We start from the raw sequence: 18,256 nt of genomic DNA on the forward strand, positions 1-18,256 counted from the left end.
GTATCCAAATGTTTCTAGATCTCTGAAGTTGGTTGCTGTTATTATTAATTAATATTTTTAAACCATGTTTGTGTGTACTACATACACAATAGATAAAATAAGATCATGTAGATAGATAGATAGATAGATCATGAAAAATCAATGCCAATTTATTGTACCCCTTTTTTCTGTCTATGACTGTTGATGTCCAGCTCATGATTTTCCTGCGAGTATTTATTATTTGTACTTATTTCTTTGAATATTTCTCACTCCATTACTCTTTTACAAGGACTTCATTACATGTGTTGTCTGTGAGCGTTGAGCCATTTTAAATGGATACATTATGTATTCTGGTTCTTTGCCTTATTGGATGCAATGAGTTTTCTTAAAAACAAAGGGACAGCTACTCAGTTGGTCTAAATCATAGTAGCTTCTTTTCCAAACACTCAGTGATTATGAATTTAAAACTCAAACTCCTTTGAATAATCTGAACAAAGGCACTGCTCTGGAAAAAACACGTAAGCCAGTGCTTAACTTGAAACTGAAGGCTTACAACTGAACTCATGCTTAAGTGCTTTTCCCCCCTTTGGATTAGGGGCTATGGATGTGATTTTCAATTGGGTTTATGGTAATTACGCATCCAACTCCTATTAACTTTCAGTGGGAGCTCAGCACCCAATTCCCTTGGGCCCCTTTGAAATATCCTATCCCAGTTGGTTCAAGTTCACTGTTACCATGAACATTCATGCCTGCATTGGTGGAATGTTCATGGAGTGTAACCACAAAGGAGCCATGGACTCAACTGAGCCAAATTAATTTTAAAAGTAAAACTAATATTCCTATAAATATGTTTTTATTGTTGTCATTCAATTCTTCAAATGACACAATCAAAGAGACAATCAAAACTGTACTCCAAGTTTCCTTTGATGCAATGTTGTGCTATGTATCTTAATAGTGGTGGTCATTGAACACCAGGTTGTTACTATTTGCTGAGACACTTGCGAAAATAGGTGGTGGTTCATTGACACTGGATTTGCCTTCTCATGCTACAGCTGAACTCTACTGACCTTCAGGATGTGCCCTGAGGCTTACTCATTCTTGCAAATTTTCCTTGAAGCGGTGGATTGAAAAGGTAGTATGATTGGATTGATTAGTTGAGGTGAGAGAATGTTATGGTGAATAGATGAGGAATGAACTTATCCGTGTGAGTGAAAAGTGTAGAAGTTGATTGCAGGATTAGGGAGAAAAATTGTATAGCTTGTGAATGGGTCAGGTGACTTCTAGTCTTCCTGTGATGCATTAAGTATTAGCTATTGCTCAAAGACACTACATATGCCAGTGGCAAATCAATGAGCCAAGGACCATGGGAGTTAGGTGCCTAAAACCTTTGAGGACCTGGGCCTGAATCAAGTTCTTCTAAATTCCTTTTGTAGTACACTACCTTAGACTCCTTTGAAATTCCAGCCTAAATACATCATTTGCATGTGCCGATACGGTGTAATTTGGGGGTGGAGAATGAAAGTAACATTTGCAAAATGGCTCTAAATAATTATTTCAAATATTGTCTTAATAATAACAAAGACATCACATCCAAACATTGATGAAGCTCTAAAAGGACCTGGTATTGTCACACAACACACTCTTGTATTGTATGCACCAACTTTGAACTCATCCCTACATAACCGACCACAATGTTTGGTTGGCAACAATTGTCCATTTTGATGGCTATCACAATCTCCATGGACAGAACATGAAGTGACTGGGACCAAGAGATTGAACTATCCCCTCCCACTTCTGAGATGGTCTCTTTGTCTCTGCCGAGGTTGCTCACAGAGGGTTAACTGGTCCCAGTTTGGATGCATGGGCTGTCTGTGGTTTCGGCTGTAGCATGAGAAGGCAATTCCAATGTCAATGAACCACCACCTATTTTCACAAGTGTCTCAGCAACTAATAACAACCTGGTGTTCAATGAGCATCACTATTAAAATATATAGCACAACATTGCACCAAAGGAAACTTGGAGCTACTGTTTTGATTGTCTCTCCCAGAAGCTCGAGTCAGCTCTTACCCTGTATCATTTGAAGAACTGAGCAAGAACAACAAAAAAACATGTTTATATGAATATTAGTTTTACTTTTAAAATCAATTTGGCTCAGGTGAGTCATTCCACCAATACAGGCATGAATATTCATGGTAACAGTGAACTCGAACCAATTGGGGTAGGATATTTCAAAGGGGGCCAAGGGAACTGGGTGCTGAACTCCCATTGAAAGTCAATAGGAGTTGGATGTGTAATTACCATAAGGCCAATTGAAAATCATATCCATACCCCCTAACCCAAAGCGGGGAAAAAAGCACTTGAGCATGAGTTCAGTCATAAGCCTTCAGTTGGACTTCTCTCGTGTTTAATGTTAAGCACTGGCTTACGTGTTTTTCCAGATCAGTGCCTTAGTTCAGAATATTCAAAGGAGATTGAGTTTTACATTCAGAATCATTGAATGTTTGGACAAGAAGCTACTATTGTGATGGTACCTCCCAAAAGGCTTTATGGAAATATGCTTAGAATGTGTTTTATGCTGCATATGCCATGTAACATATCTCAAAGGTTATGATCTACTGAATGTATTAATCCTATTTGTATGCATGTATCATTTTTGTATTCAAAGTTATGAATGTTGTCTGTGTACTGGCTTGATTTCTAAATAACCTTAGTAGAGCATTTGGTCAGTTCCTGGAGAAAGGAATGTTGAAATGAAGTATCTAATCAAGAAACACTTAAAGGACAATGGATCTTGGAATGCTCCAATCCACATAAGAAGTCTACTTGAGGACATTCAAGGTAGCTTGTAAACAATGGATGCTACCTGTAAAACTGTGAGTCATGCATGGACATGTGACTTTCCCAGGGGACTCCTAAACTCCATCTTGGAGCTGGACTTTGCATAGGGGTGAAGAGGGGGTCTCCTGAGATCCACAAGAGAAAGTCTATTTAAACCCCTGGGAGACCCCTCCATTTTGCCTTCAGCTGGCTAAAGAGAGAGCCTCCCCACCTCCCAGAATACTTGGAAGAAACTGGAACAGAAGGCAGTGACTGCAAGGATTGTGGGTGATTGCTGGACCCAGGCTAAAAGGAGATTAGTCTGTAAAAGGGAGCATTCTGGAACTGGTGAGGATCTTATCTGTATTCAGTTTGATTAGACATAGATTTGCGCATTTTATTTTATTTTGCTTGGTGACTTACTTTTTCTGTCTGTTACTAGTTGAAACCACTTAAATCCTACTTTCTGTATTTAATAAAATCACTTTTTACTTATTAATTAACTCAGAGTATGTATTAATACCTGGGGCGGCAAACAGCTGTGCATATCTCTCTATCACTGTTATAGAGGGGGAACAATTTATGAGTTTACCCTGTATAAGCTTTATACAGGGTAAAACAGATTTATTTGGGTTTAGACCCCATTGGGAGTTGGGCAACTGAGTGTTAAAGACAGGAGCACTTCTGTTAGCTGTTTTCAGTTAACTGCAGCTTTGGGGAAAGTAATTCAGACCCTGGGTCTTTGTTGGAGCAGACGGGAGTGTCTGGCTCTGGCAGGACAGGGTGCTGGGGCCCTGAGCTGGCAGGGAAAGTAGGGGTAGAAGTAGTCTTGGCACATCGGGTAGCAGCTCCTAAGGGGGTTTCTGTGATCCAACCCATCACAACTGTGATTTAGACCAACTGAGTAGCTTTATTTTTAAGAAAACTCATTGTATCCAATAAGGCAAAGAAACAGAGCACGTTATAATGTATTCATTTAAAATGGTTCAAAGCTCACAGACAGAGCATGTAATGAAGTTCTTGTAAAAGAGTAATGGAGTAAGAAATATTCAAAGAAATAACAACAAATAATAAATAGTCACAGGAAAATCATGAGCTGGACATCAACAGTCATAGACAGAAAAAGAGGAACAATAAATTGGCATTGATTTTTTATGATCTATCTATCTAGCTACATGATCTTATTTTAACTATTGTGTATGTAGTACACACAACCATGCACAAACATGGTTTAATAAATATTAATTAATAATAATAACAGCAACCAGCTTTGGAGATCTAGACACATTTGGATATTTGTGTGGAGGAGAGACGAATGGCTACATACAAACCTACACATTGAAGTGAATGGCTATATCCCAATTGTTACGATTAAAAGGTTAGCTCAATCTCTTCTCCCCACTCTGGTCTCTTACTTCAAACCCTCTGGTCTAAGCTTCATGCCTATCCTTGTCTTAGGGTGGAATGATGTGATTCTCCATCTCTCAAATTGGGTCCCAAACATGATTTCTCCAACTGTGTTTGGTACCTGCAGTTCTTCCCACAGGAGCTGTGACCAGTAGTAAGTTGAGTGACTAGACATCTTCATCATGCAAAGTGTGATTTATTTACCACAATAGGAACAAAGCACAACATAAGAGAAAATATGAGCACTTCCAGCTCGATCACTGCAGTAGTTTGGTGGAATAAAAATTTGGCCTTATTATTCAGACTTAGTTTGTCTTTAGGAAATATTTTAATACCTTTCTCTTCCAAATACCTTTCCACCATTGGAAGAACAATACAGTATTTATTTATTTTAATAAATTTAAATAAATAAATAACAATAATACATTCAGTTATATAAGGCTATAGGTGCCCTAATACATCATAAATGACATAATAAAATCCCATCAGCATTAAAATAATCACTTGAACAGACACCTGCACCAACTTTTTTTCAATTCTTCGTCAATGGAGAAAGCAAAACTTCAGGTGTCTCAGAAAACCCCATCAAGGTGATTATGACATTGACACGTTGAATAGATGACAGAATAAATAGATACCACCATTTAGTCAAACATAGTCCATGCTCCCAAGCTCCTCCGTCCCCCAAGAAAGCCACCTGGAACAAAGAAACAAGTCAATGAATGAATCAACAAAATTAAACAAAATGAAAAAGAAACAAGCAAACACACAAGCCAAACCTCTCAGACCCCAAGCACAATTTTTATCCCAAAAAAGGAGAAGAGCTACAGACTTCATGAAGTCCACCTGTGACTTAGATATGGTTGTTGATATTGTGTGCAACATGCTCAGATAGTGTGGTGACAGTAACCCTATAAATCCCTATGACAGATAGGTAGGTGCATATGTAGATTTATGGAAAGATTCTGATCTTATGCTCACTGGTGTTGTGAAAGTAGAATGAATTATATTGTAAAAATAGAATGGATTCAAGAAATGCTGTATGTACCTTTAAGCAAAAATAAGGAATGTTGAAATACAGGTGTCAGGAAAAGGGGAACATTAAGGCATAAACAATAAGTCCATTTAAGCTAATGGTGGAACATTAGCCAGAGATCTGTAAAAGTGAGTAAGGAAATTGAATATGTATGTCTAGCCTCAGGTAAACTTGTCAGTTCTGCTTTCTTTGTCCTCTTGTTAAGTTCGCGCCCTTTTTATCTGTATAAAATAAGGTAGTGTGGGCCTTTCATGGTGCTCACATTATCTGAATGTATTAACAGAGCACTGTGCTAATAAACAGAGTGGTCTAACAAATTGTGAGTCCTGAATCTAACGTTGACAATTTGGAGGTTCCACCGAGATGGCAACCGTCTTCACTGGGCCGTGTGATTCCTGACCATTTTTGTAGGACGACTGTGGCAGCCGGCACCTGAGCATTTGGCCCGAGCGGTCCTCCTCCTGAACGGAAGGGCGGACGACCACAGTGAAGTCTACGCCATCGAACCTGTTGGTTCCCACTCTGTTCTAGTAGGGATCCTGGGATCTGACATCAGGAATCTGGTCAGGTAATTATTTCTGTGTTTTGTCTGGACTGAGGACTGTCCTGTCTCTGTGTCTATCCATCCTCCTGTGGAGTGTTTGAGTCTGGGTGCCGTCTCCATCCTGGGATCGGCCGACCAAGGGATTCCTGTCCCCCCGGTCTGAATGAGTGAAATCTGCACAATCGCAGCCGCACCGCACATTGGTTAAAACCCTTGGTGTAAAAGCAAGGACGATTGAGGCAGTAGTCTGTGGGCTCCTTTTGTGTGCTGCACCGGGCATCGCACTGACGAACCCGAATTTCCTTCTTTTGTAATTGGGGTGTGTAAAGTCCTCCTGTATGGGTAACCAGATGTCTAAGTTCCCTAAAGGAACGCCGGCTCATTTGATGTATTTTAGGAAGGGTCCGGACACCTGTAAATTTCTGGAAAAATGGTCTAGGTTAACTCATGGAAATCCCAAAACTCAGTGGTCACTGTTAGGATCTTGAGACAAAGACTGAGTGGATGTCTTAAAAGACAAACTTGGCCAACCTAAAACTAAATTGGCCAGAGGAGAGGTTGATTGTTTCATGCAGTGGTGGGAAGAGGGAAATCGTAGGTGGACAAAATCAAAACTTGCCTCTCTCAAAGATTCAAACGATAAGTTAAAAGCTTTATTAAAAGCCTCCTCTCCCACCACCAGATCGAGCACTCCCCTTTACCCCATTCTCCGAAGAGACTCAGATTGATCCCGATCCCCTTCATACTCTCATCTCATTGTGAAAAAGGGCGAAGAAAACCCCTTGTTAAATTCTGGGGACGACAATGAGAAAGACATATTAATTTGGCAGCCTTGCGTTGGATCAATAGATGATCACCAGCCTCCTCAGTTCAGGAACAATTCTTATAGGTCACCAGTTCAGACCAGTCCGGACCGTCCAATGCCGCCCAGGCCCATTCTTCCAGTACTGCTCAGGCCTGTAAAGAACCCTCCAGTCTGCCTGACTCCTCTGCTTTTTCTTATGCATGCAAAGATAGCCTGAATAAGGATTGGGCCCGTTGCTTGCGCTCTAGCTCTAAAACTGTCCAGGCTCCCCTCCGAATCCTGCATACTGGGGGCCAAGAAGGGGGTTCCAATTGGCGCTATAAACCCTGGACTCGTTCAAAGCTCCTTTCAATTGTAAAAGGCTTTCCAAAGCCCCTGGAAAATCCTACCAAATTCGCAGAGGAAATTTTGTTAGTATGCGACAGTTATAAACCCTCTGAGGCAGACCTCCTGCAGCTGTGTAAGCTACTTGTAACCCCTAGCGAATATAAAAAATGGCTCACAGCAGCAAATTGGCCCATCAGTGAGCGCCACTCTAATTTGCCAGACACCGATCCTAATGCTGAATACCGGAAAAAGTGTAAGGACCGAGCTAAAAATCTACTTGAAGCCATCCCTCGAGTATGGACTCCTAAAATCAACTGGACAACCATACATTGCTGTAAACAGCGATAGGGAAAAAACCCGGGCGACTATTGCACCCGGCTAGCTGATGTTTTTCTGCAACGTTCTGGTATACAGCAACCGGATAAAAATGGACAGGGTGCCCTGGCTCATGCGTTGGTTAATGGCCTCCTACCTGCTATTGACAGTATGCTAAAGCAAATAAGTGTTGGGTGGAAGACCGAAACCATGAACAAATTGCAAACAGTGGCAGAGCACTGCCAATGCACTCTGAAAAAAAAGAAGAAACAGTCCTCTCAAAAATTAATGGCCCTGCAAATACAACATTATTCAGGGCAGGACAAACAGTACTGGGGACGGGGAAGGTTCCAGGGATGGGGACGTGGTCATGGGAGGGGTCGTGGAACTGGGTTTTGGGGATGTTTGTAGTTACTGTAAACAGCCCGGACATTGAAAAAACAAGTGTTCGAACCAACCTAATAGCTCTGTAAATAACCAGTTAGACCCCCTGTCGGCACAGCCTGACAATTCCCAGCCTTACTTTGTCCCACAGCAATGACGGGACGCCAGGGAAATTTTAACTCCTTTACTCCCTCTCACTCCCACGGGTGAGTGTGTTTTGCCTATTAATGATCTTTCTCTCCCTTTCCTTGTTGATACGGGAGCTTCACTCTCTGCAGTTCAAACTACCGATCTGCTTGCAGTTCCCCGCTCTGGAAAAACCATGTCCGCTGTGGGTATTACGGGAGTCCCAACCCCTTATCCCCTTTCAAAACCTCTACTGGTCCAAGTTGGTCCCCTTTCTGCGGATCATGCATTCCTTCTCTCTGATTTCACTCCAGTAAACCTTTTGGGTCGGGATCTTTTATGTAAACTTGGCTGTACCATACATTGTTCCCCGGATGGTGTCTACTTACAAATCCCCCAGTCCTCTCTGAGTGATTCTGTGGCCTCCCTGCTATCTGAAACTCCCCTTTCCACTCCAGTTCCCTGTTACCCATTGATCCCATCCTTTAAACACCTAATTTCACAGGTCCCATCCTCTCTGTGGCCAACCCACCCATCTGAAGTGGGCAGCTTAAATACTGAACCCGTCTGCATTACTGTTGACTCCTCCAAACCCCTACCTTGCCTGTCTCAATACCCTTTAAATCCCGAAGCAGAGGCTGGCATTGCTCCGGTCATGACCGCCCTGCGGGAACAAGGCATTATTGTCCCCTGTTCCAGCCCCTGTAAAACCCCTATTCTCCCAGTTCGAAAAGCTGATCGTAAATCCGTGGCGGTTTGTTCAGGATCTTCGAGCCATTAACCCCATTGTTATACCCACCTTTCCTGTTGTCCCTAACCCAGCAACAATTCTGGCTTCTATCCCACCAGATGCAACTCATTTTACTGTTGTTGATTTGTGCTCTTCTTTCTTTTCTGTCCCGGTTCACCCTGACTCCCAGTATCTTTTTGCGTTTTCTTACAAGGGGCAGCAGTACACGTGGACCACATTCCCTCAGGGGTATACTGAAAGCCCATCTTACTTTTCCCAAGCATTAGCCCGAGACCTTGCTGACCTTGTTTTTCCATCCAGGTCCACACTAGTCCAAAATGTAGATGATCTACTCCTCTGATCCCCTTCGTTGTCTGCCTCAGGAACTAATTTTTTAGTGCTCCTTACTGCCCTATCAAAGAAGGGTCACAAAGCTTCTCAATCTAAGCTACAGATCTGTCAAGCCTCTGTCACATACCTTGGCTTTCTTCTCTCCCAGGGTTCCCGTACACTTTCTCTGTCCCGCGTCCAAGCTATCGTCAGTTTTCCCCAACCCCACTCCCCATGCCAGCTCCAAAAGTTTTTGGAAATGGCTGGATTTTGCAGGCAATAAATTCCCCAATATGCCTCCCTTGCAAAACCTCTCCAGGAACTCACTCGAGTCTCTGTGCCTGACCCCATGCCTTGGGCGCCTGAGGCCGACTCTGTCTTTGTTTCCCTCAAACAGGGTTTGGTTTCTGCCCCCACCTTAGGGCTGCCTGACTATTCTACACCTTTTATCCTTTTCTGCCATGAACAATCTGGGTGTGCACTGGAAGTCCTCACTCAGATGCATGGAGACAAAAAAACACTCAGTGGCTTATTTCTCTGCCACTTTGGATCCTATTGCCCAAGGCTTATCCCCCTGTCTGCATGCTGTGGCTGCTGCAGTGTGCCTAGTCAAAATGTCTGAATCCCTTGTCCTCCGCTCTCCACTTACCCTCATGGTACCTCACTGTGTGAAAACTCTCCTGCTACAACGTAACACAGGCTGCCTCTCCTCCGCCTGCCATACCAGGTATAAACTTTTACTGCTGTCGGCTTCATATATCACCATAAAGCATTCTTCTCAGTTAAACCCTGCCACTCTCCTTCCTTTGTCTAATAACGGTGATCCCCAGGATTGCCTTGCAACTGTCTCTGCTGTTACAGTCCCGCACCCTGACCTTTCTGATGTCCCTCTCCCTAACTCTGACCTTGTTTTGTTACTGATGGTTCCCGTTTTTGAGACAACCAAGGTCGTCTCCTTGCAGGATATGCTGTACTGTCACTCTCTAAAACTCTAAAAGCTGTGCCTTTACCTTCTGTAACCTCAGTGCAAGTTGCTGAATTAGTTGCCCTCACCTGTGCCTGTTTTTTGGTGGAGGAACACTCCGCCACCATTTACATTGACTCCCGCTATGCTTTTGGGGTTGTACATAACTTTGGCACCCTCTGGCAAGCTCAGGGTTTCCTTACCTCTACCGGTACCCCTATCAAAAATGGTCCCTACATCGCTGCTCTCCTGTATGCAATTTTACTTCCATCTGCCCTAAGTATTGTTAAGTGCCCTGGCCACTTGATGGCAGATACTGATGTTGCTAAGGGTAACACATTTGCTAACGCCTCTGCTAAACATGCTGCTGCCATAAAACCTTCCCCAGATGCATTCCTAGGTTCCCTTTCTGTTTCTATACCACCGTCGTCCCTCACTGACCTCACCCTGCTCCAAGACTCTGCCCCAGAAGCCAAAAAGAACTCCTGGGTTGCCCACAGTTGCTCTGTACATCCTGATTCCCTTTGGCGTTTGTCTACTGGCACCTTTGTGGCCTCTTTTTCACTCTAGCTGTCGCTGGCTGCCCTGCTATATGGTGTTTCGCATGTCGGAAAGAAGGGGATGGTCTCTGCTGTAACTAAGGCAAAATGGTGGGCCACCAATTTCAGCTCGTTTGCAGCCCGCCACTGTGCTGCCTGTACCACTTGCCAAAGCCACAATATTGGTAAACCTGTAAAAGTGGCTCAGGGTTTCCGGGGCCTGCCCCAAGCACCATTCTTGCATTGGCAACTTGATTTTGTACAAATGCCTAAGTGTCAACAATATGAATTTATTTTGGTTATGGTATGTTTATTTTCTGGTTGTATCAAAGCCTTTCCTTGTCGCAAGGCTGACTCACTGTCTGTTGCCAAATGTTTGTTAAATCATATTATGCCTGCCAAGGGAATTCCTGCCACTCTGTCCAGTGACCGGGGTACACATTTTACCGGACAAATTGTTCAACACCTGGATCGTGTATTACATATCACACACCTGCTGCACTATCCCTACCACCCACAAAGAAAGCCAAATGGTGTAATTAAAAATAAGCTGGCTAAAATTTGTAACTCTACAGGGTTAAGCTTGCCAGCGACTTTACCACTGACCCTTATAAAAATGTGATCCACTCCATCCCAAAGGCATAAATTAAGTCCCTTTAAAATTATTATAAAATGTCCTATGCAAGCTATGGCTACCATTACTCCAGTCCCAAACTTAAACTTAACTCACAGTACGCTCCTTCAATATTGCAAAAAAATTAATGAAAGCTGTAAGTCACTTCCATTCACAGGTTCAAGCTGCCTGGCCAAAGGAAGCCACCTCTGACACTTGCCACAACCTCAAGCCAGGTAATTGGGTCTACGTACGGCACCATCATCAAAAACACACCTTGAAGCCCTGGTAAAAGGGTCCTCATCAGGTACTGCTTACTACCCAGATGGCTGTTAAACTATCTGGCATCGCAGCATGGATACATGCTTCGCAGTGTAAAAAGGCACCATCCCCAGCAAATCAATCATCACCTCAAAACCACACAGAGTCCATTTTAAATAAAAATAAAAAAAAAACTGTAAAGAAACAGCCTGCAATACCTTACAATCTACACTCTCGTATGGGTTGCCAAAAGCAGATGACAACCTAAAGCAAGGCCCCCCAAAAAAGCAGTAGCAAGCCTAGCACCTGCTGCCTGGTGAACCTAAAACCATAACTGTGATTCCCTCAGTTAAGGTTGTCAGAACCAGAAGGGCCTTGCCTCCAACATGCGCCTCTGGTGGCACCTGTTCCTCGGCTGCTGGTGTCTTAAGGTCTGGGGAGTCCACAATGACAATTCTTTTATCCAGCAGCAAGTGTGAATAGCTCAGACCATTAATATTTCTAATTGCTGGGTCTGCAGACACAACCCAGCCCACTCTCAAGCTGGTGTTCCTGTCCTGGCAATCCTACTCAGTTCCCCAGACCTCACTGGAAAACCTTGTCCATTTAACAAGACATGAAACAGCAAAGACACTTAAAAATCAGTGAAAATAAATGTATCTAAATGAATAAGTGTGGTTAAAAAAAAGGGCATTGGTACTGGGTGTGTAATGAAACAGGGCTGGATCTGAAAAAAAGCTGTTGCCTTTGGCATATTGTGGCCAATGGTGTATGGAATTATTCAAACAAAACTAAAAAGTGGTGGGCCGGGTATGGAAATATATTTCTTTTCTCGTCCTGGAATCAAACAAAAAAATCAATCTCATGTTCCCCTAACCTTAGTAAAAACAATACAGTCTTTCAATGCCATGCAAATAACACCACTCCTCGTAAGGAGAATTACCCTGTACCCTTTAAAGAATATTATGCCTCCTTTGCAGGCACCTATGTAACAAATGGGTGCAACCAACCCTTCCTGGTCTCAATAGGCCATCATTGGGTTTGTAAAACCAAAGCTTATACTGCGTTACCAGCTAACTGATGAGGTATCTGTTATCCCGCCCAACTCTTCTCACAATTCCGAGTGCTAGGGTCCTTCCCACAAAAACACCTCCGTAATTTCAGGCAAAGAAAAAGGAACTTACCAAATGTCCAATGGTATGTAAATAACATAAGCCCCTTAACCTGAAAAAAGGCCATTGGCAGTTCCCTTATCCTACTTGGGGGAGTAATACACCATGCAAAAAGGCTCCTAAGGCCTGGCAGCATATGGTCCTGGTGTTTGCTGGCATTCAAGCAACATCCATTCTTTATCTCACTGTGTAATCCTCAAGAGAGTGATATCGCTCATGGTAACCTGGTTGAAAAATGGGAATTTAATTAAGGGTACAGAGGTGGCCGTTCCTACTGGGCTGTTTGCCTGTGGCTGAAAAGAAATCCTTCCCTGCAGTTAGCCAAGCGCGGGAGGTGGGGGTGGGGAATTGGCACTGAGCTTTTCGCGTTTGGCTAGAAGGTGGTTCTGGGTACATCCTCCCCCTCTCTCCAGGGAAGCAATTGCAGACAACCGTTTAGCACCTTTTTCCTGGGTGAACAGTGCAGACGCCATACCACAGCAAGCATGGAGCCCCCTCAACTCAAGACAGCAGTCATGAACATTGTAATCACCTCACACGTTATCGTGCAGTTTATGCTGAACCAGAACCTGCAAAACCAGGCGGCGAGGAGTAGGCTACGGCAGCGCGGCGGCGAGAGTGATGAGGACATGGACACGGAGTTCTATCAAACCGCGGGCCCCGGCGCTTTGGAGATCATGCTGTTAATGGGGCAGGTTATAGCCATGGAATGCCAATTCTGGCCCGGGAAACAAGCACAGACTGGTGGAACCACATAGTGCTGCAGGTGTGGGACGATTACCAGTGGCTGTGAAGCTTTCGCATGCATAAAGGCACTTTCATGGAACTTTGTGACTTGCTTTCCACTGCTCTGAAGCGCCAGAATACCAAGATGAGAGCAGCCCTCACAGTTGAGAAGCGAGTGGCGATAGCCCTGTGGAAGCTTGCAATGCCAGACAGCTACCAGTCAGTCGGGAATCAATTTGGAGTGGGCAAATCTACTGTGGGGACTGCTGTGATGCATGTAGCCAAAGCAATCACTGAGCTGCTGCTATGAAAGGTAGTGACTCTGGGAAATGTGCAGGTCATAGTGGATGGCTTTGCTGCAATGGGATTCCCTAACTATGGTAGGGAGTTAGATGGAATCCATATCCCTATCTTGGCACCGGAGCACCAGGGTACCCAGTACATAAACCGCAAGGGGTACTTTTCAATGGTGCTGCAAGCACTTGTGGATCACAAGGGACATTTCACCAACATCAACGTGGGCTGGCCAGGAAGGGTTCATGATGCTCGCATCTTCAGGAACACTACTCTGTTTAAACAGCAGCAGCAAGGGACTTACTTCCCGGACCAGAAAATAACCGTTGGGGATGTTGAAATGCCTATAGTTATCCTTGGGGACCCAGCCTACCCCTTAATGTCATGGCTCATGAAGCCATACACAGGCAGCCTGGACAGGAGTCAGGAGCTGTTCAACTACAGGCTGAGCAAGTGCAGAATGGTGGTAGAATGTGCATTTGGATGTTTAAAAGGTCACTGGTGCTCATTACTGACTCAGTCAGACCTCAGCCATACCAATATCCCCATTGTTATTGCTGCTTGCTATGTGCTCCACAATTTCTGTGAGAGTAAGGGGGAGACCTTTATGGCGGGGTGGGAGGCTGAGGCAAATCGCCTGCCTGCTGATTATGCGCAGCCAGACACCAGGGCAATTAGAAGATCACACCAGAAAGCGCTGTGCATCAGAGAAACTTTGAAAACCAGTTTCATGACTGGCCAAGCTACGGTGTGAAAGTTCTGTTTGTTGAAAACCCGCCCCCTTGATTGACTCATTCCCTGTAAGCAAACCATCCTCCCCCCTTAAATCACAGCTTGCTTTTAAAGGAAATAAAGTCACTATCGTTTAAAAATAATGTATTTTTAATTAATTGATTATAAACATAGGGAGAGAACTGACAAGGTAGTCCAGGTGGAGTTTGGGAGGAGGATAGGAGGGAAGTAAAAGGCCACTCAAAAAATTCAGTATAATGACAGCCTTTTGGTTGGGCTGTCCACAGGGGTGGACTGGGAGGGTGCATGGAGCCTTGCCCCCCCCCCAGCTCTTACACGTCTGGGTGAGGAGGCTATGGAACATGGTGAGGGGGGAGGGAGGTTATACAGTGGCTGCAGCGGCACTCTGTGATCCTGCTGCCGTTCCTGAAGCTCCACCAGATGCCGGAGCATGTCCGTTGGACCACGCAGCAGCCCCAGCATTGCAGCCTGCCACCTCTCATCTCGAGCGTCCCTCATGACCTCACGTTCACTGGCATCTTTCCTGTACTTAGATACCGTGTCCTTCCACTCATTCAAATGAGCTCTTTCATTGTGGGTGCATTTCATGATTTCCGAGAACATATCTTTCATATAGAACTGGAAGGGACCCCGAAAGGTCATCAAGTCCAGCCCCCTGGCTTCACTAGCAGGACCAAGTATTGATTTTGCCCCAGATCCCTAAGTGGCACCCTCAAGGACTGAACTCACAATCCTGGGTTTAGTAGGCCAATGCTCAAACCACTGAGCTATCCCTCCCCCCCTCATGTCCTCTTTCTCCTCCGCCTTATCTGAGATAGCCTTCAGGATGGAGGAGGGAGGCTTGAAAAATGTGCAGCTGCTGGAGGGATGGAAAAAAAGAGAGAAGTTTTTAAAAAGATACATTTTACAGAACAATGCTTATACTCTTTCACGGTGAACAACACTATTCACATTACATAGCACATGTGATTTCAGTACAAGGTCGCATTTTGCATTTTAATATTGAGTACCTATGGCTTTGGTGTTAGAGATCACAGATGCAGGTCCGGGCAACAGAATTCGGCTTGCATAAGGCCATGGTAAGCCATTGTCTTTCGGCTTCTACGCCCTCCTTTCCCACATACCAAGCAAAGCCTGTTGAGTGCTGTGGTTTTCCTGTTAACCTTCAGCAGCAGAAAACAAACTAACCCTGTGTGGTGTTGCAGTGGAATCCTCCCCCATCCAATTCTCTGGGATGATTGCTTTATCCCTCCCCCCACAGTGTGGCTAGTATCAAGGATAATGCCTGCAGAAACCAAACTAACGCCCCCCCCCCCCCCCCGTCCCGCCATGATGCGCGGTGCTCACATTATCTAAATGTATTAGCAAACCGCTGTGCTAATAAACAAAGTGGTCTAACAAATTGAAAGTCCTACATATAACTTTGACAGTGTAATCTTATACTAACTAATTTGACTTCAGTGAAGCTAGTTCAGATTTCATGATTTCATAAACAGATTGCACCCTATGTTCTCAAAGAGACAATTTTGTCATCAGTTGATTATGTCTACAAAGAAACTCAGAATGAAATCACAGTCAAGTTGCAATGATGGACATTTTAACTCTTGGTGAATAACCTCCACACAATCAGTTTCTTCCATGCAGCTTTCATCTCCTTGTTCCTCATGCTGTAGATGATAGGATTCATCACTGGAGGCACCAGGGAATAGAGAACACCCACCACAAGGTCCAGACCTGATGCCGAGCTGGAAGTGGGTTTCAGGTAGGCAAAGATGCAAGTGCAAATTAACAAAGAGAACACAGTGAGGTGAGGAAGGCAGGTGGAGAAGGCTTTATGCTGGCCCTGCTCAGAGGGGATTCTCAGCACAGTTTTGAAGATCTGAACATAAGACACAATTATAAAAACAAAGCAGTTTAACGCTAAAAACACACCTAAGGCAATAGCCCCAACTTCAGTGAGGTATGAATCAGAGCAGGTGAGCTTGAGTAGCTGGGGGATTTCACAGAAGAACTGGTTGATGACATTGGACTGGCAGAAGGGTAACCTGAAGGTGTTCCCGGTGTGCAGGGCAGAGTAGACACTACCAGCAATCCAGGCACTGACTGCCATTTGGACACAAGCTCTCCTGTTCATCACTCTCTCATAGTGCAGTGGTTGGCAGATGGCGACATATCGGTCATATGCCATGATGGTGAGTAAGGCAAGATCAGTTGCAGTGAAGAGGAAAAAGAGAAAGACTTGGGTGACACATCCAGGATAAGAAATCACCCTGGTGTTCATGAGGGAATTGGCCATGGATTTGGGGATGGTGACTGAGATGGATCCGAGGTCTAAGATGGACAGATTCACCAGGAAGAAGTACATGGGGGTGTGGAGATGGTGGTCGAGGGCTACGGCTGTGATGATGAGAAGATTCCCCATCAGGGCTGCCAGGTAAATCACCAGGAACACCACAAAGTGCAAAATCTGCAGCTCCCGAACATCAGAGAATCCCAGGAGAAGGAACTCGGTCAAGGTGGTTTGGTTGGACATTTTCTTTCTCAGTTCATTGTGTGATAGCTGTGGAGGGAAGGACAAAGACAGTGGGTGAATTACAGAGACAGAGGGAGTGGCCCTGATTTCCCACAACAATATGATGTGAGTGTCAACAATGCACAGCACTCATCACTTCTATTAACTTAGAGTGGTGAGTTATCATATGAATGTAAATTGGTGCAGTCCCCTTAAAGTTAATGGAGCTGCATCAGTTTGCACCATCTGAAGATCTGGCTCATGATGTGGCTTAATAAAATACCATGTGAAGGATGGAGCAAAGTACAATCCCAATTCAACCATTCTAGCCAAGATGGATCCCTTATTGCTACAAACAGCAGGCTCTGGACTTGGGCAACACTGCCTGATATCCTCTTTTCATGGAAATATGAGATGGACTTGGCATTGTATATGACTGCTCGCCTGTAAGGATTTCACTGCAACACCACATAGATGGCCGGCTGCCTGCAAACGTATTGATTTATGACACCAATTCCTGACTGCATTTCCATCTGTGTGTACTGATGGGCTAGCAGCATTGCTTCTCTACCTCTCTGCTGTGTCATTTATCTCTGTCACTTTATGGGTGTGTGGGTCAGTGGCCGTAAGGAGAGTTGGGTTTTGTTCTTGGCTCTACCACTGAACTGCTCTGTGACCTTGGGCCAGTGACTTCCCCTCCCTGTGCCTCTGTTTCCCCTCCATCCATTTCTCTGCTTTGTCTTCTTGGACTGTGAGTTCTGTGGGGGATGAGCTGTGTCTTATTATATGTATGTTCACTGTCCTCATTTACAGGATTTGTGTTTAGTGGGCAGCACCATGGGACAGAGGATATGGTGCTAGCGCAGAATATCTCAGTTCTAATCCCATTGACATCCTTTATGTCCTTGGGCAGGGATAAGAGAAACAGGCTTTGGCTGGGACTTCAATTCACTGTTCTCTATCTAAGGCGCTAGTATGTTTAATACCTATGATGTTGGCTGCCAACTTTGCTGCTTACTCAGTTTTACCATTCAACAAGTATCCCTTTGAAATAGAAATAAACACAGTTGCAATAGAGTAACTGGGTTCAAATTGTACTATTACACTGCTCTACAGCCAAAATGCTTCTGAAATAACTGTAGTCAAACTTTACTAATTCTGAGTCACCGAGAATGAAAATGATGCTTAAAATTGTTGATTGGCTCTAGTTTTCAAGCGATGCTATTGGGTCAGTATATACGACCCTTGACTTGGGAATGGAGGAGGATAAGTGAGTTAAAAAGGGAAGGGATCTCAATTTAAACCAGAAATGACTAAAATACATCTTTGACTGGATCTATGAATAAATCTATGACTGGGTTTGGACAGTACTTGCTTTTTAGGCAAAACAATGAATGATGCAATCTGAAGCTGGTATTGCATCATACGTGATATGAATTGCATCATGTTATTCGTAGAAGTCATGGATGACGCAATCATAACAAAGCTTACATCACTCTGCTGAACAAATTGCCCTATATCAGCTCTAGAAATCATACAGTGTCATGCTCTCTTATTTGTCAGTGTTTGATTTTGTCCCATACTTCTTCATGGAAGGTGATCTTGTAGCCTGCAACAACAT

General features: G+C 44.2%; 1 protein-coding gene across 1 annotated transcript; it reads right to left on the reverse strand.

The window, feature by feature from the left end:
• Positions 1-15,720: 15,720 nt before the first annotated feature.
• Positions 15,721-16,662, reverse strand: LOC128846921 (olfactory receptor 14A16-like). Its single transcript, XM_054046192.1, has one exon. The coding sequence runs from the start codon at positions 16,654-16,656 to the stop codon at positions 15,721-15,723; it is 936 nt and encodes a 311-aa protein (XP_053902167.1). The 5' UTR covers positions 16,657-16,662.
• Positions 16,663-18,256: the final 1,594 nt, after the last annotated feature.

Source organism: Malaclemys terrapin, chromosome 12 (genome assembly GCF_027887155.1).
Source record: "Malaclemys terrapin pileata isolate rMalTer1 chromosome 12, rMalTer1.hap1, whole genome shotgun sequence".
NCBI classification, from domain to species: Eukaryota; Metazoa; Chordata; order Testudines; family Emydidae; genus Malaclemys; species Malaclemys terrapin.

Excerpts from the sequence above, each read along its gene's own strand:
- LOC128846921 (XM_054046192.1), bottom strand. The coding sequence starts at position 16,656 with ATGTCCAACCAAACCACCTTGACCGAGTTCCTTCTCCTGGGATTCTCT.